We start from the raw sequence: 26,493 nt of genomic DNA, 5'->3' as shown, positions 1-26,493 counted from the left end.
CCAAAAATTGCAAATTTATATTCTTTAGAAACTAGACTCAACCTAGTTTACTGTAGTATTAATAATCTCAACCAATTTTCACATTTACACCCCGATACAGTCAATTGAACATCAACAGTACAATCTGTCCAGAAACTGTTTGCAACAAAACTCAACATATTAACCATCTATAGACCACAATTCATTCATATAACATTCTAGACCCCATAACCACTACCCATGCATATCAATTACACCATTCATACATGGTTAGGGTTTTATTTGATCTCAAAATCAAAGACACAACAATTAACATGTAACAATATCAATTCTAGTCATCAAATCATCATCAATACATCATCAAATCAAACAAATCATATGAGCACATTATATGAAGATTTTCGGAATCTAGGGTTCACAAATATACCTTCAAAAACACCAACACAAGCAATAGGAAGGTAGAAGATGGCTAGAAACGGACGTAGGATGCTTCAATTGTGAAAAACAAGATCAAACAATGGTAGTATGTGTGTGTATGGGGGCCGATCGCAAGGAGAGGGGGAGCAAGGGGCTGCCGATCGGGTTTGGGGAGAGAAAGAGAGGCTAGGGTTTTAGCTTAATATTATTTAATAACAATCATGTTACATCTAGGTCCCTCCACTTTCAAATGTTACTTTTCTAGCTTAATTAACTAGTTCTAGCACATTGAGTTAACGTTTATAACAATGTTATCACATAACACATAAGTCTAACACATAATTATCACATAATTATTGTTTTGACGTTTTTCGTTTATTCCCCAATTGTTTGCGTCAACTCGTTTGCGTTTCGGTGCAATTCCCGAAAGACTACACATGTAGTAAGTGTCAAGTGTCATTTAAACCCTAGTTTAAATGTAATGAGGTGTGCGTTATAGATTCAATGATCTTTAAGTTTGAATTGACGGAGTTGAGTTAACGGAGTTAACCTGAAATTGACGATTGTCACATCATTCCCATGTTAAAGAATTTTCGTCCCGAAAATTTGAGTCAAGTCGCGATGAGTGTCTGAAAAAAAAAGCAAGAAAAATTTTTCAGTTTGTCATATCATCCCCTAGTAGAAAGAAATTTCGTCCGAAATTTAATTCATACCTCCGGTGATTTCTGACGGTTTGCCGGGTTTCGCGGTTTTCGGTGTTTGGTCAGCCCTTCAAAAAGGTGAGGATACTTTTTCATCATTTGATCCTCGCGTTCCCACGTGAACTCCGGTCCACGTCTTGAGTTCCAACGAACCTTAACGATTGGAATTTTGCTGTGCATGAGTGTTTTGGTTTCCCAATCCAAAACTTCAACTGGTTCTTCAATGAAGCGTAGCTGTTCATCAACTTGTAGTTCGTCCAAAGGGACTACTTAGGTTTCATCAGATAGGCATTTCTTCAAATTGGATACGTGAAAAACATTGTGTACGCTGCTGAGTTCCGTTGGTAAGTCCAGTCGGTACGCCACCGGACCAACGCGTTCCGTTATCCGGTAAGGACCAACATATCGGGGGTTGAGTTTGTTTCGCTTTCCAAAGCGAATCACACCTTTCCAAGGTGAGACTTTGAGTAACACTTGATCGTTCACTTGAAATTCGAGAGGTTTTCGGCGCTTGTCTGCGTAACTCTTTTGGCGATCTCGTGCCGCTGCCATGCGATTTCGGATTTGAACAATTTTTTCCGAAGTTTCGAGTACCAGTTCTGGACCAGTGATTTGGCTGTCACCCACCTCTGCCCAGCAGAGAGGTGATCGACACTTCCGTCCGTACAGTGCTTCAAACGGCGCTGCTTTAATACTTGCGTGGTAGCTGTTATTATACGAAAACTCTACCAAAGGTAAGTGAGGTTCCCAACTTTTTCCGAAATCCAACACGTATGCACGCAACATGTCCTCTAAGGTCTGAATAGTTCGTTCACTTTGCCCATCCGTCTGAGGATGGTATGCTGTGCTCATATCAAGGCGTGTGCCTAAGGCACTCTGTAGCGACTTCCAAAAGTGCGAAGTGAAACGGGAATCTCGATCAGAAATAATTGAGACAGGCACTCCGTGTCTAGACACCACTTCTTTTATGTAGACGCGAGTCAGTCTTTCCATTTTGTCCGATTCCTTAATCGCTAAAAAGTGTGCCGACTTAGTCAACCGGTCAACGAAAATCACCCAGATGGTATCGCATCCCGTCGGTGTCTTAGGTAATCCCGTGATAAAATCCATTGAGATGTGTTCCCATTTCCACATTGGAAGTTCCGGTTGTTGCAGCAAACCAGATGGTTTCTGATATTCTATTTTGACTCTGGCACAAGTCAAGCATTTGCTCACGTAGGTGGCAATGTCGGCTTTCATGTTCGGCCACCAGTGCCTTTAAGTCATGGTACATTTTATCTGAGCCAGGGTGGATAGAATATCGGGACTTGTGTGCTTCGTCCATCACCAGAGTTCTCAACTCTCCGTACCGTGGAACCCAAATCCGGTTCTCAAAATATCGAACCCCGTCCGATTTGGTTTCAAGTTGTTTGTTCATGCCCCGCATGAGTTCCGATGGAAGATTATCATCTTTCAAAGCTTCGAGTTGGGCATCGCGAATCTGATCGGGTAAGTTGGCATGAATCATGAGTTGCAGTGCTCGCACTCGCCTGGGTTTATCGGTTTCTTTTCTGCTGAGGGCATCGGCCACTACATTGGCCTTGCCAGGGTGGTACTTGATGGCACAATCATAATCCTTAAGCAGCTCGACCCAACGACGCTGTCTCATGTTCAGCTCCTTCTGATCGTAGATATGTTGGAGACTCTTGTGGTCGGTGTAAATGGTAAACTTGGTACCGTACAAGTAATGCCTCCATATCTTAAGAGCAAACACCACAGCTCCGAGTTCCAAGTCATGGATCGTCTAGTTCTTCTCGTGAACCCATAGTTGTTGAGAGGCATAGGCTATAACCTTCTCGAGTTGCATCAGCACACAACCGAGACCTTGTATCAATGCGTCACAATGTACCTCAAAATTCTCTGTTCCCTCGGGGAGGGCTAGAATAGGGGCGCTACAGAGTTTGGTTTTCAACAATTGAAAAGCGGATTCTTGTGCGTCACCCCAATTGTACTTAGTTCCATTGTGAGTCAAAGCGGTGAGGGGTTGAGCAATCTTTGAAAATCCCTCGATGAAACGCCGGTAGTAGCCGGCCAGTCCTAGGAATTGCCGCACCTCAGTCGGAGTCTTAGGTGCTTCCCAGTTTTTTATGGCCTCTACCTTACCGGGATCGACATGGATACCGTTCTCGTTGATCACATGTCCTAAAAAGCCTCGCGAAGCCAAAATTTGCATTTCGAGAGCTTAGCATACAGTTGCTCCTTCTTCAATAATTCCAGGATATCATCAATAAACACAATCACAAACTTGTCGAGGTACGCCTTGCATACTTGATTCATGAGATCCATGAATACGGCTGGTGCGTTGGTTAAGCCAAAAGGCATAACCGAAAACTCGTAGTGACCATACCGTGTTCTGAAAGCCGTCTTTGAAATATCTTCCTCGCGCACTCTTAGTTGATGGTAACCAGACCGCAGATCGATCTTCGAGTAATAACTCGATCCTTGGAGCTGGTCAAACAAATCATCAATTCGAGGTAGAGGATAACGGTTCTTGACCGTCACCTTCTTCAACTCCCGGTAGTCGATGCACATGCGGAAAGTCCCATCCTTCTTTCTGACAAATAAGACAGGGGCTCCCCATGGCGATGAGCTAGGTCGGATAAAACCCTTATCCAACAAATTTTGCAACTGGGTGGACAACTCCTGAAGTTCCGCCGGTGCGAGCCGATACGGGGCTCGAGCTATGGGTGCTGCACCGGGGGTCAATTCGATTTGGAATTCGACTTGTCGTATAGGAGGGAGTCCAGGCAAATCCTCCGGGAAAACTTCCGGAAAATCTCGCACAATCGGTATATCTTCGATTCGTTTCTCCTCCGCTGGTTTCTCGACAATATGCGCTAAAATTGCCGGATGACCCTTTCGTAGATACTTCTGCGCCTTCATGAGGGTGATAACGCTGGTGGTCATACCGCTTCTCTCGCCCTGAATCGAAATGATCTCGCCGGAAGGGGTAGTAATGTGGACTATCTTGTCGTGACAAATAATCTCCGCTCGGTTCTCGGATAACCAGTCCATGCCGACAACGACATCGAAACTACTAAGCGTAAAAGGAATAAGGTCAATATCAAAAACATGACCTGACAGTTTTAACTTACATCCCGCAAGTACATGAGTCGTTACTATAGTCTTACCGTCAGCTAATTCAACAGGAAACTTAGCATCTAACGGGGTTGGAGTTAGGTCTAAGAGTTGACTAAAGGCTTTCGACACAAAACTCCTATCAGCTCCAGTGTCAAACAATACAGAAGCAAAACAATCGTTCACAGGGAACTTACCAGTCACCACGTACGGATCATTGCGGGCTTGACCCGATCCGATAACAAAGGCTCTTCCTTTACCATTGTTTCCATCACCACTGCTACTTCCATTACCTCCATTGTTGTCGTTTTGTTTCAGCTTAGGGCAGTCTTTCTTAAAATGTCCCTCTTGTCCACACTCAAAACATCCCTTGGTCGTCATGGGTGGTTTAGGAGCACCCTTTTCCGCAAGGTCTCCTCTACATTCCTTTGCCTGGTGACCCATCTTTCCGCATCTCTGACACTTGACACGGTCACACGGCCCAGCATGATGATAGTTGCACCTGTTGCACTTCGGATATTTCCCAGCATATCCGCTCGAACCCTGCCCGCTACCGTTGTTATTGTTGTTGTGACCCTGATTGTTGAAGCTCCGGGTGAATTCGGGCTTTCGGTAGTGTTGCTGCTGTGGGGGGTTCGAGGATGAGGATCTGGTATTGTCAAACTTTCTCTTTCCGCTGCTCGGGTTGTTGTTGTTGTTGTCCGTGTTCGGGTTGTCACGGGCTTTAGTGGTTGAACCCCTAGGTGGTCACAGAAACTTGCTACCTTTAACCAGCAAATTTCCTTAAAATCAAGTATGGTCACAGAAACAATATTACTGCAATAATAATCTAGTGTCTTGAAGTAATTTATGCATTAGAAATACATTGAGTGTTATTAAGCTATATTATAAGACATCAGCTGCATACATATGTACTTGGCTAATTGCACTTGTAGGTTACACGCTAACTTTTACCTTTTGTTTTGTTGCAAAACAGAGAAAACTACAAAAGGAACAAAATCTATAACTGCATTTTTCTCTAAAAGGTGTCTGCTGCCTTCTGGTAAAACACAAAGCCATAATCAAGTCTCTCAACCAATGGAAAAAACCTCACCAGCCGCAGAACAAATGAGCAGTACCTACAACAATGGTTAGTAGTGTTTTCATGTATGTTTTGTGTTGCCTATGATATCGTGGTCCACTCATGTAAAAAGTCAACCTGCGTGGATTATATCATCTATTGGGTTTATGCGTTTATATTTTGTTTTGCAATATTTATGTTTACAACTATTGAAGATTAACTCGCTAAAATCTAAAATCAAACTAAAATGAAACAAGCTCGAGCCTGAACTCTGGTTAGTGGTTTATATTGGAGCTCATTTGGTAGTCAATATTGACCCTAAGCTTCTTATATGTTTTATTTAGTATATAAATAATCAAATAAAAGTTATTACTATAGAAGTTTTGATAAAATATTTATGTGTCTGCCAATAAAACAAGTAATAGACATAAAGTGAGTGAGGCACAAGTCGAGTTTGATCTTGAAAACGCATTTAAGAGGCGAGCTTGAGTTTAGATCATAGAGCTTGAAACGAGTTTGATGTTGAACTTGACTAGACTTGTTTATTTCAATAAAATAAATCTAATAATCTGTTTATCTAAAATATATTTTACTCACAAATATTTATATAACAACTTTAATATGCAAATAAAAGCAGTTTACAATAACAATCTCAAGATGCAAAGCACCCTCTAAAAGGCACATAATAAACCTCAACTATATACATGACTTTAGCTTCAATGTTTACTTAAAAACATATTGATATAGTCATGTCTTGAAGTACATTACTCTTTTAGGTACTTCCATTATATATGCTTCATTATAATATCAAACTTAGGTACTTCTATTCACCAAGTGATTAGGCCAACAACTTATGAAACAAAGCCTCAAATTTTTCCATTTCTTTGCTAGGCAAAGCCACCAATACATTCACTTCGTTATCGTTACTTGCGCCAACAATATCCGGAAAGAGTAATATTATATCTTTCCTATGAAAAACCACGGGGCAGCTGTACCGTGGTTTCCCCCACGGGTATGCCACATCAGCAAACCCTAACCGCCACCACGATGATATCAGAAATTCCCCATTTGGAAAACCTTTATTCACCTCTCCCCAATCAATCACCGATTGAGCATACTCAGCCGTTATTCTTTTAGCACCTTCAGTCACTAGTTCCACTAGTTTTACCAATGGTGCTTCTTCAATCTCTTTGCAATGAGCCGATGCATATGCACTAAGAACCGCGTTGCCTACTAAAGATGATGGTATGTTCAATCTTGACCGGATGTCCACTGCGTATAAAACAGTGGACACCCTTTCAGGGTCATACTCTGATCCTGATGACAAAGCTTTGCACCGCCACACATGGGCCGCAACCACATTGAACCCGGTTATTTTGGCATTGGGTGAGTACGGCCCATCTTTGGCTTTCTTTTTGAGATGGGCTATGTCATTTGAGGTCAAGTTGAAGATCTTGAAGTCAAGTTGACCTTCAGGGGAGTCAAAGACGGTGGGATTAGGGAGGTCTACTCCTGCAGGGATTTTGAGTAGCTCCGGGTGGTCGAATTGGATTTGTGGCGGTGATCTTGCCGCCAAGAGGTGGCGGTCGTTGCATGGAACGGTGGCGAGTGGTTTATCAGCCGCTAAAGAAGCGAGATTTTCAAGAAATTTTTTGAAGCTTAAGCCATCAAAAGTTGCATGGTTTGTTGCCACACCTATTGCAAATCCACCACACTTGAAGGATGTCAACTGTTGCATTTACAACACACACATATAACTGTTAGCAATTTTATAGGAATATGTTCTAACCATAATATGTGCAAACTTATGTGATCGTATCAACAATCATGAACGTTAAGCGATCATGTATCATGTTTAGACCAAACCAAGCCCGAAACAAGTGAATGTGTTAGATAACATATCACAATTGATTTATCATTAAATGAGTCGACCCGTCAGCATTCTTTTCAGCTTTTCGATTTAAAAAAAATATATTTATATACATGTAACGAAAGAAAAATATTTTTGTTAGTAATTACTAGATTTTCATTTATTTATATTAATATAAAACAATTTGGTGTACATAAGATGTATATTTAGAAACAGATTAGTGAACTTATGAGTGAGCCTTTTTCTTAAAAAGATAATAAGAATATAATATGAATAAATTGTTTCACACATTTGGCTCATGCATGTGAAGGCACTTAATTTGGGCAGGTAGCTATTTAATCATGTATGCATTGTTCGTCAAGCAATATTTATTGCGGACCTAATTGTGCGGTTGTATATACCTTTCTTTAAAGGCCATTGTCCATTATTAAACACTTAACTTATCTCCTAACTTTCTTAAATCAATAATGCTTTTCATTTTTTGTAATGGCGAATTTATTTTTAATTTTTTTTCATGGGCTTCAACCCAAGACCAATAATGTTGTTCTAAAAAAAGAATTTGACAAAAATCTACATATGTACTTGAAGAGGTAGGTCCCAGCAGAGCCCAGTTGGACCCGCAAGACTCACCTGGAACAGGGACGTCTGCGCAACGACCAACTGCTCCCGCAGGACCCACCATGCTCAGAGAGCCTTACGCGCAGTACGCCAGCTGTACCCGCAGGGAAAGCCTCCCAATGGTGAAGTACCCCGCTTGTTCCCGCAGTTGCGGATACAAGCCATCAGGGAAGGCTACCCGCATTGACAGCAAGGCTACACGCACAAGGCACTAGCTACTTCAGTAGTCACATGAAGGAATGAGCAAGGCGGGAATACTCCCGCCTAAATGAGCCAGTCCGTATGCTTCTGGAAGATCTTTTGTACTATACCTACTAAGGTATTGGCAGAACAGACGATCTGACCAGAACAGCCCATGAACCAATCACAGGGTGACAGCTCACCGACAACAGTACGAGGAGGAGCACCCTCTAGTACTGTTTGTCACTATTAGCCGCTGCCTACTCACCAACCCTTACTATGGGACGTGCGCAGCCTACAGTTGGTGGAACAGTGCATAGCCGGCAGTAAAGGAACAGTATACAGCCGACCTTGTTACTGTCGGCCGTAACCTATCCACCAACCAGCATGGCCTGTGCATAGTCCACTGTTGGTAGAACATGAATACTATTCAGCCGGCTGTACCTTCTAAGAAACCTACCTTCGGCTATAAATACTCCAACACCTTGGAATGGTAAGTACATCATCTGATATCTCATTCTTATCTAGCAATCTCTTAATATACACTTATATTCAGAGCAATCTAGTCTGATTCTCACGCCGGAGGGTGGTCACAAGGAGGAACCCCCCCTTCTCAGTGACGAGCTTACGGTGTCTGTTTTGCAGGTCACCTGAAGAACAACCTTCTCTGCTGGACCTCATCCTTGTGGAAAACATTACTTAACCCCCAGATTATCCATAATCTGCCCCGGGTCACTTAGTGTTTCTTCAGTACTATATCAATAATTCTTTTTCACCATTTTATACGAAAATATTAATGTGAGATAAATCTTTACCCCTAGAAAGAAAGAAAAGGAAATCAGTGTTAAGCATTCACAAAGCACTTAATTTCATAAATCGTCAAGATCCATGTTTTATTTATATTTTTTACGATCGTGGATAGTTTTTTACGAAATTATATAAAACAGAAAGTATACATTTGCAAAGCATTTAAGAACAAAAAAAAATATTAGTCAAATGTTTCATGATTAATTGGATATTTGTGTCATTTATAATCACAGTACTACAATATATAAATATATTTAAACTTTAATCACTTTCACTACAACAGAAAGCCTCATCAATGAACCTCTTTATTAGGTTTGGCCAAATTTGGAGATTTTGCAACGTACATAGGGGTTGGTTTATGTTGGCATCACCATGTTATTCTCAATCAATGATAATTATGCTTTGAACAATCTTTATTTCCTAATCCAGTAACATGAGTTTTTGACTACCCATATATATTCATATTCAAAACCATATATGTAATTCTTAAATATATCAATATCACCACATCAATATATTATAAAAAAGAATATATATATATATATATATATATATATATATATATATATATATAATCAATCACAAAGGGGTGTGATCAGGGGCGGACCTACATAGTAGCCGTCGGGGTCCCGGGACACCAATGTTTTTTAAAATTTATTTAGAAGCGATATAGAAAATTTTTTAAGGACCCCATATAAATTAACACTTGGACCTCATATCAATATTACCATTCTAGTCTGGTGGAAACCCCCTTCCAATACCACACGAATGACCCGAGTTCGAGCCTTGCTCTTTCCCGTTTTTTTATGTATTTCGTTTTTTAAAAATTTACTTTATATTAGTTTTAGTTTTGACTTTTGGCCCATGGGTTTTAACATATCCCAACCCAACTCATCAGACGTAACACCCTCCACACACATCTCAACCCCACTGCTTATCCCTAACTCACGCCTCTCTCAGTTTTTCCGGCCAGACTCCGCCCATCTCCGCCCATATCCGCCAGCCTCCGCCTCACTCCAGCCACCGTTCACGGTTCACCCCTCTTTGGTCTTATAAGTCTTTGTTTCCTCTGATTTTGTCTCAAACTAAAGGTAATTTTAGGGCTAATTAGTTGATTGATTTTATATATAATTATACATTTATACTCATGTTGGTTATTGTATGTTGTATATTGTTGTTAGATTGTGACTTAGTTTTCTTAAAAACTTGAACTTTAGGGTTAATTATGCAAGAATCATTGAAAAGAAAGTTTGAGCCCTCGCCTTCTTCAAGTAATACATCTAAGAAAATTGATTTGGAAGACCTTCCATCAGATTACGTTCATGTTTTTCGGGTATGAATTAAAAGTGTATGTTTCATCTAGTTTCTAATTTAGATTCTTTCTACTTACTCGTTTCCAATGACACCATAGTTCCGTGTTTTATTATGTTCCTCGCCTCGACCCGACCCGAATAACGACCGACCCGAAAAATTTTGTAAACCGAAAAATTGGGACCCCATCGACAAAAAATCCTGGGTCCGCCACTGGGTGTGATACGATACAAATAAGATTAACCTAATAAACACACAAATAACTAGAGTAATTGCGGTTTTGAACTAAAGTAATTATGTTATAAAAAATAAAATAGTGTAATAATAATTATTGTAGTTCAAAAGTTAAAGAATAATAATAATTAACATGTAAAAATTACATACCTGAAAAATACATAAGGGTCGATCATGCATAGCCACGTCATCATAGCTCTTTTGAACCAACTGTCTAAACCCGGGGTTCGGATACACCAAGTCAACAATCTCACCCAACTCAAACTCACTCGAACCAACCACGAACTGAACACCAGCCCCATTACAATCAAACTCAAGGCGTTTCGAGTCAGGGTTCAACCTCAACCTCCCAGCCAAGAAATCATAAGGCACCAACGCCTTACTCAACGCGGATTTAAGCTTTTCTGCCACTAATTCAGGCGGGAATTGAGGGTTCGAGACAAAGAAATGAACCGTTTCGACGTTAAAGTTGAGAACTTGGTCGATATTGGATAGAAACATAGACCGGTTTTCGGTCGGGTGAGGTGGGATGATGGTGATGGTGTCATGGATGGTTACTTTGAGGTCTTGAATAATGTTGGGAGTTTTGGTTTGGTAAAGGGTGGTTCCCATGGTGTTGGTGTGTATGATTTTAGTTTAAGGGTTTGGTTGTTTTTGGTTTTTATAAGATTGGTTTTCTTTTCTACGTACGAAACAACAGTAACATCGAGATAAGATTTTACGTAGGTTAGTATAAAGCAAAATACTACGAGAGAAGTTATGAGTTTGAAGCTGGAAAAGGTGGGACCAGGAGTACTTGGTGTCAGTGTTTCTGCATGATGGAACTTGTATTGTTGGTGGGAATGGTGGCTTTAGGTACAACCGTATTTACTCACTCTTAACTAGTACTTTAGCTTTGTTGTATAATAAATATAAAAATTAGTATTATTAGATACGACTATGAGTGGTTAATCTTAATATGCTACTAAAAAAAACCATCTATAGTCACATGTTATTCTCTAGCTCCTTTCGATCATATGTGTGACAACTTTCTAATCCTTCAAATTATCATGCTAAAAAATTAAACCTTTGGAGACTCCATATTTAGTTAGCATTAACATTAACATCTAGATATAAACTCTCATTTCAAAACTTATTATGTGTGTTTCCAAATCCAAAATCTAATATGATATTGAAGAAACACAAATCCACCCCTCAAGGTCTAACAAGTTAGTCCGAGGGTAATGATAAGTATTCCTCACGATGGGATATAAAACCTTCTTGGCGCATATGAGTATTCCCTGCAAAACAGAATACCGTGAGCTCGTTACGAGGAATGGGGGGATTCTCTCGTAACCACCATCCGGCGTGATAATCAGTACTTGATCGTACAAATAGAATATATTGAGAGAGTTGTAATATTCGATTGTGAATGTTTTACCGTTTTGGAGATGCATTGGTATTTATAGCCGGATGAGAGGGGGTATGGTCAACTACCCTGTCAGACTTTCCACAAATTATATTCTCCACCCGTGCGGTCGTGGAAGTTGGTGGACATCATGGCCTTTTGACATGGACATGTTGTACTATTTTGTACCGCCCTTTATGCGTTGTCCGATCCCCATTTGTTGGGTGGTATTCCCTATGTTAATTCTTCCTTTTTGTCCCACTGTTTGTCCGCTTCTGCTAATTAAGCTATGTTTAGGACGCCAAGTGTACCGCTCAGCGCATGATTTTATCCCCTCATCGGGTGTTGTATTTACTGAATGGTGGGTTTAGTACCCTACCTCTATAGATATTGGAAACATTGATTAGATGAAGATTACTTGATGATTAAATGCTGAAATAAACTTGTCATTATTAAAAAATCACGTTTACTTCATTTACCACTTGATAGGGACTGAAATTTATTTATTAAAAGATTCTCATGAGAATTTTTGGTAGATTAATAATTCAATCTACAGATGACTTAAACAATATGTTAGATCATTTTACTAAATTAATAAGTCAAACAAAGAGTCACAAATGTTTGTATGACAAGAATATATATTGTAAGTATATTTTATTATGTGCCTTTGTAATGTAAATTTTACATAACATAAATAATTAAACTTGTAATGTAAACTTTGCATTACATAAAGAACTAAATCTCTTTTTACGCGTGCACTCTTCTAAAAACGTGTCACTCACATGATAGCCTTACTTATATATGTTAAACATTTGGTTTGGTACTGCAAACTCCAAAGTTACTTTAGGAAAATGCCAACATCCATCTTTCTGCAAATTGATAATATGGGTAACGGCGTTTTTTTGTCGTAATTTTGCACCTTGCTTGAATGAAGCATAACAAAAAAATATGTTATTTGTAATTTTATATGAATTGAAAATGCTTGTAATTATTTATGATGTATTTTTATTTATTTATTTTATTGTTTTCGGTTTATTGCCTCCCCGTGTAGTACACGGGATCTGACCTAGTGTGATAATATTTTTGGGTGTTTTAAAAATTTTCTTATTAGTTATGTTTTAGTGTTTTTCAAAGTGAGTTTTAATGGTTTTTGGGTTAATTTTATTAACCCGACTACTTGTTGTCGGTGGTTTAATGATAATATAGATACAAAAAAGCTGAAAAAGAAACATTAAATGTATTATTACAAATTTGAAAAAGGAACAAGCAATGAGTTATGAGTGTGTTTTTTTTCCGCGTAGGTAAGGTACTGATATTTTTATTTATCTAGTTTTGTATTGAATCGTATTGCTAAAAAAATTTGGTTTTAAAGATGAGTCCTAACTTAAATCTTTATCATACATACAAGTTCATGTCAAATCAAATGAAATCAAATGAGATAACAATCTTAAGATTCAAATCAAATCAACTAATAATCAAAACATTCAAATCAAGTGTTCAAGATTCAACATTTATGAATCATACTTCTAATTTCAAGTTTTAAGTGTCCGATTAATAAATTAGCACCGTACTAGTTGTTGCACTTACACAAAAACAATACAAAAAAAAGCTAGTAGTTTATTTTATTTTTATTTTTTTTAGAACGGTTACTACACGGTTTGTAATTCTACACCTTTATCAATCATGAGATTTCTACCATCAATCTCATTGACAAAGACGCGTTTCCTTAAACTTGGTGCTAGTAGGCCGGCCACATGCTTTTTAATAAATAAAGATACGATGAGTAGGATATGAACACTTGGATTTTGATCATTCAATCCTTACCAAGCTTGATGACCATCAACAATTTCACTTAATGATTATCTCATCATGAAATCAAAGATTCACTCCGTTTTGATGCTTGATCCTAAATCTATGTCAACAATGTTCTAAAAGAAACTCAAGTAGTTAAGAATAAAGGGAACTTCGTAAATTATATCAAATCTAGAAATATGTAGTATTAAAACAAAATTGATGTTGAAGAAACGTGGATCTACTCACTGGTAGCAGATCTACTTTCCTCGGGTGTGATTATACTATTTCACCGATGGTTCGTCTGGATCAATGTTCTTCCACCTACAAAACGAACAACGCCGTTACTTACCCCTCAGAAAGGGACAGAGGGGTCCTCTTTGGGGTAACCCTCCGGCGTGAGAATAAGTACGTGTAGGAGAAGATAATAATGTGTGAGTAATGGAATTGGGAGAGTATTGCTTAATAGCTGAATACTGTATGTTACTCTGTATGATTATCTGATTGTCTCTCTGTGTATGAGAAAGTAACTGACAAGGGCTGCCTGTCAGTGAATGTAATTGAATATGCTTCAATGTGAATCAATGTCCTCTGTAACTGTGTACGTTATGATGTATTTATAGTGCTAGGGTTTCCACTGATTGAGCTGAGACCAAATTAGGGTTTTGTTGGCCTCCTCCAATCGATTTGCGCCACGTGTCCCTGGAGACACCTGGTGCTTTTTCGTTGGTTATGATCACGTGGTAACCCATGAGTCATGCTGAGCTGTCCACCTTTCACTTAGCAGCTGTCAACATCAGCATATTCTCATTCCTTAAAAAGATACCTTCTGGAAGGTTGTCTGACGTGCACAATCAAAGTTGCCCTAATCCTGATTTGGATAAGGACGAGGTTGACTATGTGCATGTGTGATATGCGCCCATCCTGAGGATGCGCGAGGTCTTCTCTTTATTCTCACGCGCAGATGCGATACGCACAAGCATGTAATACGCGTCACGCGCTGCGCAACTGTGATATGGGTGGGCATGTATGATGCGCGAGCATGTGATATGCGCCGCGCGCGGATGCGCCACGCACGATGTGATATGCATAAGCATATACGATGCGTGAGCATGTGATACGCGCGAGCATATGTGATGCATGAGCACATGTGATGCGTGAGCATATGTGATGCTTGAGCATATGTGATATGTGAGGCTTGAGCATAAGTTTTGGCTTTGTGCCTTGATAATATCTTTGATTTCTAATGCCTTGTATATATCTTGTGGGTTGACCCGCCCCGCTCGATGTTGAGGCGGGTACATACCTCTTCAAGCCCCCCCAGTCTAATGTGTGTCTTATCTCGCGCGAGCGCGGTAAGATAGATATTAGACTTACTGATTTGGTCTTTTAAAAGGGGTTTTGTCGTTTTCTTGGTTGTTTCCATCATTGCGCGAAGTTCTATCCATTTGGTTGAAACGAATCGTCCATGTACGTGACGGTTGCTGACGTGGGTCAGTGATGGAGACGTGTCAGACATTTCGTGTGCTCGAGGTGCTACAGTTGCCTTTCGTGTCCCCTCACAAGCTGTCAGGGACACGTGTCGCGCTCGTGTTGGCCAAGACCTGCGAGTGGGGGCGCGTGAACTCTGGCACCCGCCGTATTTTTCTTTTCGTGTCCTCTCACACAGTTGTCAGGGACACGTGTCGCGCTCGCGTTGGCTATTACCTGCGAGTGGGGGCGCGTGAAGTCCGTTCAGCACCCAAATTTCTCTCTCCTCGGCCTATAAAAGCCAGCCCTTGGAGTTCTTTATCCTTCATCTTCTTGTTTTCTCTTCTGAGTTTTTCTTTCTTTGTCTTCTGAAATATCTGTTCTTCAGAAGTTTCCGTTGTTAGATTTGTCAGTTGTATGTCTGATAGCTCGGACTCGTCGAACCTGTCGATCACCTCAATCGTCTCCCGAAAACGCCGCGTTAAACCCGTAGTGATGTCGACGTTGAAGAAGAAAGGCAAGGGAAGAAGGTTGCTGAGGGCTCATCGGAGGAGGTAAGGACGACCAAGGTGGTGAGGAGGTGGAATGAAATCCCCTGCAAATTGAGGCAGGCTGATCTTGACAGCCTTATCGCCTCTCAGGGCTTTCCCACCCTGTTTGGCTGCATGTTGCCTGAGGCCGGGCAATCGGCGGCGGACCCGCCTGCCGGTTATATATCCTTATATAGCCATTTTTTCACCCACTGCAACCTTCGTCTCCCGATGACAAGGTTTGTGGGTGCACTGCTGTAGTTCTTATGGGATTCATATATCCCAAGTCCATCCTTTTGGACTTGTGCGCATGACTCACTCTGAGTTCATGTGCAAATCCCAGCGCGAGGAGCCTACCCCTCGGCGCTTTCAGTATTTTTATAAGGCCAAGATCCAAGACAATTGGTTCTCTTTTATTCCTCGCAGTCAGAAGGTGAAGTGCTCCACTGTTTCATTCAAGAGCCTTCATGACTGGTCTGAGAGGTTCTTCTACATTAGGGCTGGTGTGATACCCATCCGTATGACCATGCGCTCCATCTCTTCTGCGCCTGCGGATGTGGGTGTCCTCAAGAACCCAACTGGCGCCTGGGTTAAGAAGCTGACCGATGAACCATCCCCCGCGAAGAAAATTTGCGAGGAGGCGCTGGTGGGGGTCGGCATGAGCAAGAGGTTGGCGGACAGCTCACTTGATCCCGTTATCCAAGTCGACGGGTTGTGTAAGTTTATTGCTTTATTTCTTTTTCTGCGCGAACATAATTCTTTTTCTTTTATCACTTGAATTGTTTTTGCGCAGTCACCAAGGATTATATCCACGCCGCTTATGATGATCAAGTGGAGGGTGGCTCCGTCGCGCTTGGCGCTGGGGAGGTTGGTTTCCCAGATCGCTTCGATGACATGTTCATCCCAGTGGATCTGGAATTTGACTTTGATGGCGACGCGCCTGGTAAGCCTTCGCACTTACGCTTATTCCTTTAGAATACCAAATTTTGCTAACACTTGTGTTGCATGTATTGTAGATGCGCTGGAGAACTACGAGCTGGAGCTCGCGGAGGAGGAGGAGGAAGAGGAGGCGCCCCTACTAAAGCGCAAAGCTAAGGGGAAATCTGGCGCAGGGGGCAGTAAGAGACAGAAGAAAGATGACACCCCTGTCGCTCATCCCCATGCTCAAACGAAGGGACCTAAGGAAACCCAGGTGTTTACCACCAAGGGTTCTTTAGCTTCCCTGCCTGTGAAAGTGGGCAGACCTCCTGTCCACTTGAGGTATGGTGGCGTCACCTCCTCCGTTCGCGCGGCTGAAGAGAGAAGCAGTGCCGCGCCTGCGACAGGTATACTTTGCTTATCTTCATCTGATTGAATTATTATTAAACCTTTGCTCATTTGAATGTTTGCAGGACCGGCGACGGTTGCAGATCAGCCGCAGGCGCCACAAGGTGCTGAGGCTGCGCCGGGGTCTGCTTCGAAGTCCCCCGTTCTACCCTCTGAGAAGGGTAGAATGAACTTTATGGCGATGTTCGCCGCGCGAACAGAATTGCGCCAAGGTATGTTTTGCACATTTGTCTTCTGAATTTTTTCTTTTGGATCCAGTCATAAACCAATTTTCCTTGTTGATTTGTTCATAGGAGTTGTAGCTGGCGTACAAGTTGCTGGTGACACTCCTGGCGCCGTTTCCGGCGCCGCTGGTTCTGGTCCTGCTCCTGCTAGTGCTGAGTCTCCCCTTATTGGGATTACAAAGGAGCAGGAAACCGTATTGCGCGCCGAATTGGCGGCGTCGAGACCTCCCTCGCCTCCTCCTACACGCAGCCCTCCCCGCGAGACTGGTTTGGAGTCCTCCAGGTCGCAGGAGAAGAGGCCTATTGAAGAAGATGAGGAGGCTGAGGGGGCCCAAGCTGAGGACTCCTTGGGAGACCGCGCCAGCCCTGCGATGCCACAAGTCTTCGCAGCACATACTTCTGGTGGGGCTGGCGCTGACTTTTCTGCTTCATCCCCGCAGGTATGTTTTAATTTGTTGCTCCGCTGCGCGTACCTCCATATAAGTATGTTTTATGACTTAGAACATTTCTTGTGTTTTGCAGGAAGGTGACCACGTTTACCGCCCGAGATGGAATATTAATGAAGACAGTTCCTTCCAATCCATGGGCGTATGCGAGGACTTCTGGGCTCATGCCGTGCCTCCTACTGAAAGGAGGTATCAGGAGGGGCGCACCCGCGCTGACTTGCTCAACGATCACATTTTCGCTGGGTCGGCTTTCTTTGCTGCCTCCCAAGAGGTTCATCGTGATTATATTAAAGTTCGCGATGCTCTTGTGGCAGCCCAGCAAGAGGCTAAGGTGGCTGCCTGGAACCTTTCTGATGCTCGCGCACGAGCTGAGAAACTCCAGGCGGAGCTCAGCGAAAACCGAGCAAGTTCCAACACCGCCTTTATTAAGCGCGGGCATGAGCTCCAAGCTGCGCGGGAGAAGCAGCAGGTGGCGGAGGCTGAAGTTGCCAAGTACGCGCGGAGAGTGCGTGTCTTGGAACAGCAGGCGGAGGCGCGTGACCAAGCTATCGTCCAGAGTATCACTGAGAAATCATCACTGGAGAGCGAGGTTGCGCGCCTGAAGAAGTATTTGGCGGCCGCGCAGGCCGATAGAGATGAGGCCCTGGCGACGGCAGCGTCTAGCCAGGAAGCACTTGATGCTACGCAGGCGGAGAAAGAAGAAATTTTGGCGGCAGCAGCGTCTGATAGAGAGGAGCTAAAAAAGACCAAGGAAACTGTGGAGTTATTAAACTCCCAGGTTCCTGCCCTCGAGACGTCTGTTGCTGGCCTCGCGCAGGATCGCCAATGGCTAGTGTCACAGGGCATGACTCGTTGCGCTTTGGCGATGAAATATTCTAGCGAGTTTCAGGCCCTTGTGATGGACTGCAATGCTGCCGCGCGCTTGGTGGGTCGAGCTGAAGGGTTTACGGATGGGTACGAATATGGTATGTTGAAGAAGAATCCATCCGAGTACCCTTACAAGAGCGACGCGGCCTGCGCGGACATGGCCGCGGTGGGGGAGAAGTATATGAGTACTCCCATCCCCATCCTTGTGCAGGTACCTTGTCCTTAATGAGTTTTTCTTGATTAATTTTCTAAGTGTTTTGTACTCAATACTTTTCTAATGATTTGCAGATAGCTGCGCTTGCTGACCAGCCCGACCTCGGCGCGCTAAAGAAGTTGCTCGATGAATGCGAGGGGGCTGTTGGCGATGATGTTGGCGCGGGGGGTGTTGCCCCTGCCAGCGGCTCTGGCGCGGCGATAGAATCTGCTCCTGACACCGTCGTGATAGAAGACTCCAATGAGGAGGAAGAACTTGACTATGGTCAGTTAGGAGATGAAGAGGAGCAGGCTGCGCCAGATGCCGAGGGCGATGATGAGGATGATGAAGAGGCTAGTGTCAACGTGGAGACTTGAGAAGCCCTTCATGTTTTTATTTTTATTTGTAATTTGTAACTCATCATACTTGTAAATTTCAACGCTATGGAATGAAATTTGTTTTCCCTTTTTCACATCTTGCGCATTTCCATTCATCTCTTCCTGTTTGCTTGTATAGATATAAGATATGCTTGCACGTTAAAATAAGAACAAGGCTGTAAGGAAATTATTCACTTAACCATAGTCCTATTTTGTAAGTGGTTTCGCAGTATCTTGTTTATGCTGACACGCGCGATGACTTTTCACTATTCCTTTTTTGCGCCTCGTTGTCGCGCGTTTTTTATATGGAATTATGAGTTTTAGCCATTACATGTCAGCATGTGTTACTCAGATATCCACTATTATTCCGTGCGCGACCTCGACCTGAGACCTCAACAACTATGATTTGGCATGTACTTTGCCTTAGTTGTGTTTAGGGATTTTTATGATCAGGCTGCGCGGGATGTAAGATGGATGTTTGTGAGTGTTTTGAGCTAAGGCTCTTTGTTTTGGGCTAAGGCCCTGACGTTTTTAGAGTTAAGACTCATTAACGTGTTTGAGCTAAGGCTCGCGCATGTATGTTTTACTTCGTTTTATTTTGGTTTGAAGTCAATATAGTGTTGTCATATTGTTCCAAATTAATAAAGGAAGTGTGAAACATGTATGCAAAGGTAATAGAACAAATATTGAAAGATAGCGCGAATCATCATTCATGATGGCTTAAAGGCCTTGATTTCATATTTAAATTTTTACATGAAGCATTTTCTAAGCTGTGCCGCATTCCATGCGCGCGGTATCTTTTTTCCATTCAAATCTTTTAAAGCATACGCGCCTTTCCCCAATTCTTCTGAGATTTGATAAGGTCCCTCCCAATTGGGGGACATTTTTCCTGGGGTTACAGCGCGGCTAGCTTCATTGTTTCGAAGGACAAAATCATTTTTCTTGAAGTGGCAATATTTTTCCAGCTTTTTCTTGTATTTGGCTTCATTGATGATAGCCGCTTCTCTGCGCCCTTCAAGCAAGTTGAGGTCCAATCTTCTTTCGCGCTCGTTATCAGTCTTGCTGATCATGAGTACCCTATGGGATGGGCATCCAATTTCTGCTGGGATCATAGCCTCTGTCCCATAGGTTAGGCTAAACGGGGATTCGCCATTGCTAGTTTTGCTTAATGTCCTGTGCGCCCACAGGACATTAGGTAACTCTTCGACCCAAGAATGGGATTCTCCCTCCAACCTTTTCTTCAGCCCATTTAACAAACTTTGATTTGCGCGTTCCACTTGTCCATTCCCCTGAGGGTGATAGACTGAAGTGAAAATTTGTTTAATGCGCAATTCTTTGAGCCAGCTGGAAATCTTCTTGTCAGTGAATTGCTTGCCATTATCGCTAACAATTTCCATGGGCAAGCCAAAACGGCATATGATGTGGCTCCAGATAAACTGCTTCATTGCTTCGGCTGTTATTTTCGCTAGTGGCTTGGCTTCAACCCATTTTGTAAAATAGTCTACTGCCACAACCAAAAATTTTACTCGCCCAGGCGCCTGCGGTAGGGGACCCACAATGTCGATTGCCCATTTGTGGAAAGGCCATGCTGAGGTTACCGGAATCAAGTTGTTCTTTGGCCGCATGGTGTTTGGCGCATAGCTCTGACATGCTTTGCACTTTTGGATCTCTTTTAAAGCGTCCAAGTACATGCCTGGCCAATAGTAGCCTGCGCTCATTGCCTTGGCAACCACCATGCGCGGGCCAGCATGAATTCCACAGATTCCTTCGTGTATCTCTCTGATCACATAGCTTGCTTCCTCAGCATCCAAGCATTTCATGAGCGGCCCAAGATAAGAGCGTCGATATAATGTATCGTCAAGCAGTTCATAGTTCTGCGCCTTGTGTCTTATCTTCCTCGCTTGTGCGCGATCATCTGGTACCTTTCCCTCCTTCAAGAATTCCATTATTGGAGTTATCCATGATGAAGGGGTTGTATGGGTTACCAAGACAGACTTCGCCACCACCGACGGGTTGCTCATTACTTCTACCCTGACATCTTTGCCAAAGTGATCAAAACTGGTTGATGCCATCTTACTCAGCGCATCTGCAGATTTGTTTTCACTGCGCGGAATATGAATGATTCTGAAGCTGTCAAATTGCTCAGTGAGCTTTTTCGCCTGCTCTAGATATAGAGGCATGGTGTTCTCCTTGGCATCATAAAGGCCACTGACCTGTGCTGCTACCAAGTACGAATCAACATGGGCCTCTAGCTTCTTAACTCCAAACTTGCGCGCAATGCGCAGACCAGCCAGCAGGGCTTCATATTCAGCCTCATTGTTGGTACTCTTGAAGTCCAACCTAATAGCATAAGTATATTCATGATTATCAGGGTCCACCAGTTTGAGGCCCGCGCCGGATCCTTCGCTATTGGAGGCTCCATCAGTGAATAGCCTCCAAACATGTTCTTCATCATTTGCTCGCGGAGGATCTACCTCGCGCTGAGCTTCTTCAATCTTTCCCTCTGGGATTTCCGTGATGAAATCCGCCAGAACTTGACCCTTTATTGCTGGACGGGGCTTATAGGTGATCGTGTGTTCACCTAATTCCAGCGCCCACTTTGTCAGCCTTCCGGAGAGCGCTGGGCGTAGCAAGACTTGCTGGATGTTGTAACCAGTCAGAACTTCAATAGGATGACCATTGAAGTATCTATGAAGTTTGCGCGACGCGTGTGTTAGTGACAAAACTAACCTTTCCATGATGGAATAGCGCGTCTCAGGGTCTGTCAACACCCGACTCACATAGTATATTGGCGTTTGGATCCCCTTGCGATCCACCAATAATACTGCGCCGATTGCGCGGTCTCCAGCTGACAAGTACAATGTTAGGGTTTCGCCAGGAAGTGGAGCTGTGAGCGCGGGCAGCTTTATGAGACATTCTTTTATCTCACTGAAAGCTTGCTCAGCCTCAGGCGTCCACTTGAATTGGCTCTTTTTCAAGCAGTTCCTCAAAGTGTTAACGAATGGAGTAGATTTGCTGGCGTGGTTCGCTAGGAACCTGTTGATTGACACCAATCTACCATTCAGCTTCTGAACCTCTTTCATGGTGGATGGTGAAGGCATGTCAAGGATGGCTTCCACCTTTTCAGGGTTCACCTCGAAACCATCCTTAGTGACCATTACACCAAGAAATTTCCCCTCTTCCACGCCGAAAGTACATTTGCTCGGGTTGAGCTTCATGTTAACTTCCGTTAGGCGCTGAAGAGTTTCCTCGATGTCTTTGAGCATTTGTCTCTCCTCCCTGCTCTTGATCACCAAATCATCAACGTAGACTTCCAGATTTCTTCCGATTTGCTCATTGAAAACCGAATCCATAAGTCTCTGATAGGTGGCGCCCGCATTCTTTAAACCAAAGGGCATTTTTGTGTAACAGAAAACACCCTTGTCGGTTCTGAAGGCAGTCTTGTCTTCGTCTTGTGGTGCCATTTGAATCTGGTGATAGCCTTTGTAGGCATCCAGGAAACATTTGAGCTTGAATGGCGCCACGGAGTCCACCTTTGCGTCGATGTTTGGGAGGGGGTAACAGTCTTTCGGACATGCTTTGTTGAGGTCCTTGAAATCAATACATATCCTCCATGACCCGTTGCTTTTCTTTACCATCACAGGATTGGCTACCCACGTCTGGTATCGGATCGGGCGGATGATGTTTGCGCGCAACAGGTCCTCAACTTGCTCATTCATGGCCCTCGCCTTTTCATCCCCCATGATTCTCTTTTTCTGAGCAATTGGCTCCACCGACTTGAACGTGTTAAGAGAATGTTGCGCCAAGTCTCGCGGGACCCCTGTCATATCGGAGTGCTGCCACGCGAAGACTGACGTGTATTTTGTGAGCAACTTTTTCATTCTCAATCTCGTTTCGTCTGAAATGGTAGCGCCAATTGTGACCGTTTGCTCTGGGAATTTTGGGTTTAAAATCCACTTCTCTGGCGCATTGTCCGCCATTGGAAGTTTCATTCTCCCTTCCCGCGGCGTACTTGTCACTGCGCACAAGTGATCGCGATAAACAAATGTTACGCCTGTTGGTGTCGGGAACCCCAATGCGCCGTGCGCTGGCGACGGTACAGCATTAAATTGGGCAATCGTTCCCCTACCCAGGATCATATTGTGGCATGACGTGGTGGGCAAGACCAAGAAGTTGACAACTTCGGCTCGCTTGTGCTCATCATCCCCCATAGTTAGTTCAAACTGAATCTGACCAAGGGGATGGATGATTTCATTTGAAACACCACAGATTGGTGCGTTCACAATTTCGAGCCGCGCTTGGTCTGCCGGGTCTAACTTTCTGAAACACTGCTCATACATAATGTCAGATTCACTTCCAGTGTCCACCAGGACTTTTGACACTTCGTAATGAGCAATGTGTGTGGTGATGACGAGAGGACTGCTTATTGAAGGGCCTCCCCTCATCTCTATCGGCCTGCGCGGCCGCCAAATACTTCTTCAGGCGCGCAACCTCGCTCTCCAGTGATGATTTCTCAGTGATACTCTGGACGATAGCTTGGTCACGTGCCTCCGCCTGCTGTTCCAAGACACGCACTCTCCGCGCGTACTTGGCAACTTCAGCCTCCGCCACCTGCTGCTTCTCCCGCGCAGCTTGGAGCTCATGCCCGCGCTTAATAAAGGCGGTGTTGGAACTTGCTCGGTTTTCGCTGAGCTCCGCCTGGAGTTTCTCAGCTCGTGCGCGAGCATCAGAAAGGTTCCAGGCAGCCACCTTAGCCTCTTGCTGGGCTGCCACAAGAGCATCGCGAACTTTAATATAATCACGATGAACCTCTTGGGAGGCAGCAAAGAAAGCCGACCCAGCGAAAATGTGATCGTTGAGCAAGTCAGCGCGGGTGCGCCCCTCCTGATACCTCCTTTCAGTAGGAGGCACGGCATGAGCCCAGAAGTCCTCGCATACGCCCATGGATTGGAAGGAACTGTCTTCATTAATATTCCATCTCGGGCGGTAAACGTGGTCACCTTCCTGCAAAACACAAGAAATGTTCTAAGTCATAAAACATACTTATATGGAGGTACGCGCAGCGGAGCAACAAATTAAAACATACCTGCGGGGATGAAGCAGAAAAGTCAGCGCCAGCCCCCCCAGAAGTATGCGCTGCGAAGACTTGTGGCATCGCAGGGCTGGCGCGGTCTCCCAAGGAGTCCTCAGCTTGGGCCCCCTCAGCCTCCTCATCTTCTTCAATAGGCCTCTTCTCCTGCGACCTGGAGGACTCCAAACCAGTCTCGCGGGGAGGGCTGCGTGTAGGAGGAGGCGAGGGAGGTCTCGACGCCGCCAATTCGGCGCGCAATACGGTTTCCTGCTCCTTTGTAATCCCAATAAGGGGAGACTCAGCACTAGCAGGAGCAGGACCAGAACCAGCGGCGCCGGAAACGGCGCCAGGAGTGTCACCAGCAACTTGTACGCCAGCTACAACTCCTATGAACAAATCAACAAGGAAAATTGGTTTATGACTGGATCCAAAAGAAAAAATTCAGAAGACAAATGTGCAAAACATACCTTGGCGCAATTCTGTTCGCGCGGCGAACATCGCCATAAAGTTCATTCTACCCTTCTCAGAGGGTAGAACGGGGGACTTCGAAGCAGACCCCGGCGCAGCCTCAGCACCTTGTGGCGCCTGCGGCTGATCTGCAACCGTCGCCGGTCCTGCAAACATTCAAAGGAGCAAAGGTTTAATAATAATTCAATCAGATGAAGATAAGCAAAGTATACCTGTCGCAGGCGCGGCACTGCTTCTCTCTTCAGCCGCGCGAACGGAGGAGGTGACGCCACCATACCTCAAGTGGACAGGAGGTCTGCCCACTTTCACAGGCAGGGAAGCTAAAGAACCCTTGGTGGTAAACACCTGGGTTTCCTTAGGTCCCTTCGTTTGAGCATGGGGATGAGCGACAGGGGTGTCATCTTTCTTCTGTCTCTTACTGCCCCCTGCGCCAGATTTCCCCTTAGCTTTGCGCTTTAGTAGGGGCGCCTCCTCTTCCTCCTCCTCCTCCGCGAGCTCCAGCTCGTAGTTCTCCAGCGCATCTACAATACATGCAACACAAGTGTTAGCAAAATTTGGTATTCTAAAGGAATAAGCGTAAGTGCGAAGGCTTACCAGGCGCGTCGCCATCAAAGTCAAATTCCAGATCCACTGGGATGAACATGTCATCGAAGCGATCTGGGAAACCAACCTCCCCAGCGCCAAGCGCGACGGAGCCACCCTCCACTTGATCATCATAAGCGGCGTGGATATAATCCTTGGTGACTGCGCAAAAACAATTCAAGTGATAAAAGAAAAAGAATTATGTTCGCGCAGAAAAAGAAATAAAGCAATAAACTTACACAACCCGTCGACTTGGATAACGGGCTCAAGTGAGCTGTCCGCCAACCTCTTGCTCATGCCGACCCCCACCAGCGCCTCCTCGCAAATTTTCTTCGCGGGGGATGGTTCATCGGTCAGCTTCTTAACCCAGGCGCCAGTTGGGTTCTTGAGGACACCCACATCCGCAGGCGCAGAAGAGATGGAGCGCATGGTCATACGGATGGGTATCACACCAGCCCTAATGTAGAAGAACCTCTCAGACCAGTCATGAAGGCTCTTGAATGAAACAGTGGAGCACTTCACCTTCTGACTGCGAGGAATAAAAGAGAACCAATTGTCTTGGATCTTGGCCTTATAAAAATACTGAAAGCGCCGAGGGGTAGGCTCCTCGCGCTGGGATTTGCACATGAACTCAGAGTGAGTCATGCGCACAAGTCCAAAAGGATGGACTTGGGATATATGAATCCCATAAGAACTGCAGCAGTGCACCCACAAACCTTGTCATCGGGAGACGAAGGTTGCAGTGGGTGAAAAAATGGCTATATAAGGATATATAACCGGCAGGCGGGTCCGCCGCCGATTGCCCGGCCTCAGGCAACATGCAGCCAAACAGGGTGGGAAAGCCCTGAGAGGCGATAAGGCTGTCAAGATCAGCCTGCCTCAATTTGCAGGGGATTTCATTCCACCTCCTCACCACCTTGGTCGTCCTTACCTCCTCCGATGAGCCCTCAGCAACCTTCTTCCCCTTGCCTTTCTTCTTCAACGTCGACATCACTACGGGTTTAACGCGGCGTTTTCGGGAGACGATTGAGGTGATCGACAGGTTCGACGAGTCCGAGCTATCAGACATACAACTGACAAATCTAACAACGGAAACTTCTGAAGAACAGATATTTCAGAAGACAAAGAAAGAAAAACTCAGAAGAGAAAACAAGAAGATGAAGGATAAAGAACTCCAAGGGCTGGCTTTTATAGGCCGAGGAGAGAGAAATTTGGGTGCTGAACGGACTTCACGCGCCCCCACTCGCAGGTAATAGCCAACGCGAGCGCGACACGTGTCCCTGACAACTGTGTGAGAGGACACGAAAAGAAAAATACGGCGGGTGCCAGAGTTCACGCGCCCCCACTCGCAGGTCTTGGCCAACACGAGCGCGACACGTGTCCCTGACAGCTTGTGAGGGGACACGAAAGGCAACTGTAGCACCTCGAGCACACGAAATGTCTGACACGTCTCCATCACTGACCCAC

The 26,493-nt window shown here is 44.2% G+C and overlaps 1 protein-coding gene across 1 annotated transcript; it reads right to left on the bottom strand.

Annotated features, from left to right (window-relative positions):
- Positions 1 to 5,872: 5,872 nt before the first annotated feature.
- LOC143586438 (acyltransferase GLAUCE-like) lies at positions 5,873 to 11,161 on the bottom strand. Its single transcript, XM_077067985.1, has 2 exons — positions 10,445 to 11,161; positions 5,873 to 7,003 (listed from the first exon to the last, which is right to left on the bottom strand). The coding sequence occupies exons 1-2, from the start codon at positions 10,904 to 10,906 to the stop codon at positions 6,113 to 6,115; spliced, it is 1,353 nt and encodes a 450-aa protein (XP_076924100.1). The 5' UTR covers positions 10,907 to 11,161; the 3' UTR covers positions 5,873 to 6,112.
- Between the last annotated feature and the right edge of the window lie 15,332 nt (positions 11,162 to 26,493).

Source organism: Bidens hawaiensis, unplaced genomic scaffold (genome assembly GCF_021521415.1).
Source record: "Bidens hawaiensis isolate Kalapana, Puna unplaced genomic scaffold, B.hawaiensis_p1.1 tig00034657_1, whole genome shotgun sequence".
NCBI lineage: Eukaryota > Viridiplantae > Streptophyta > Magnoliopsida > Asterales > Asteraceae > Bidens > Bidens hawaiensis.
This window is presented reverse-complemented; position numbering and strand designations above follow the sequence as displayed.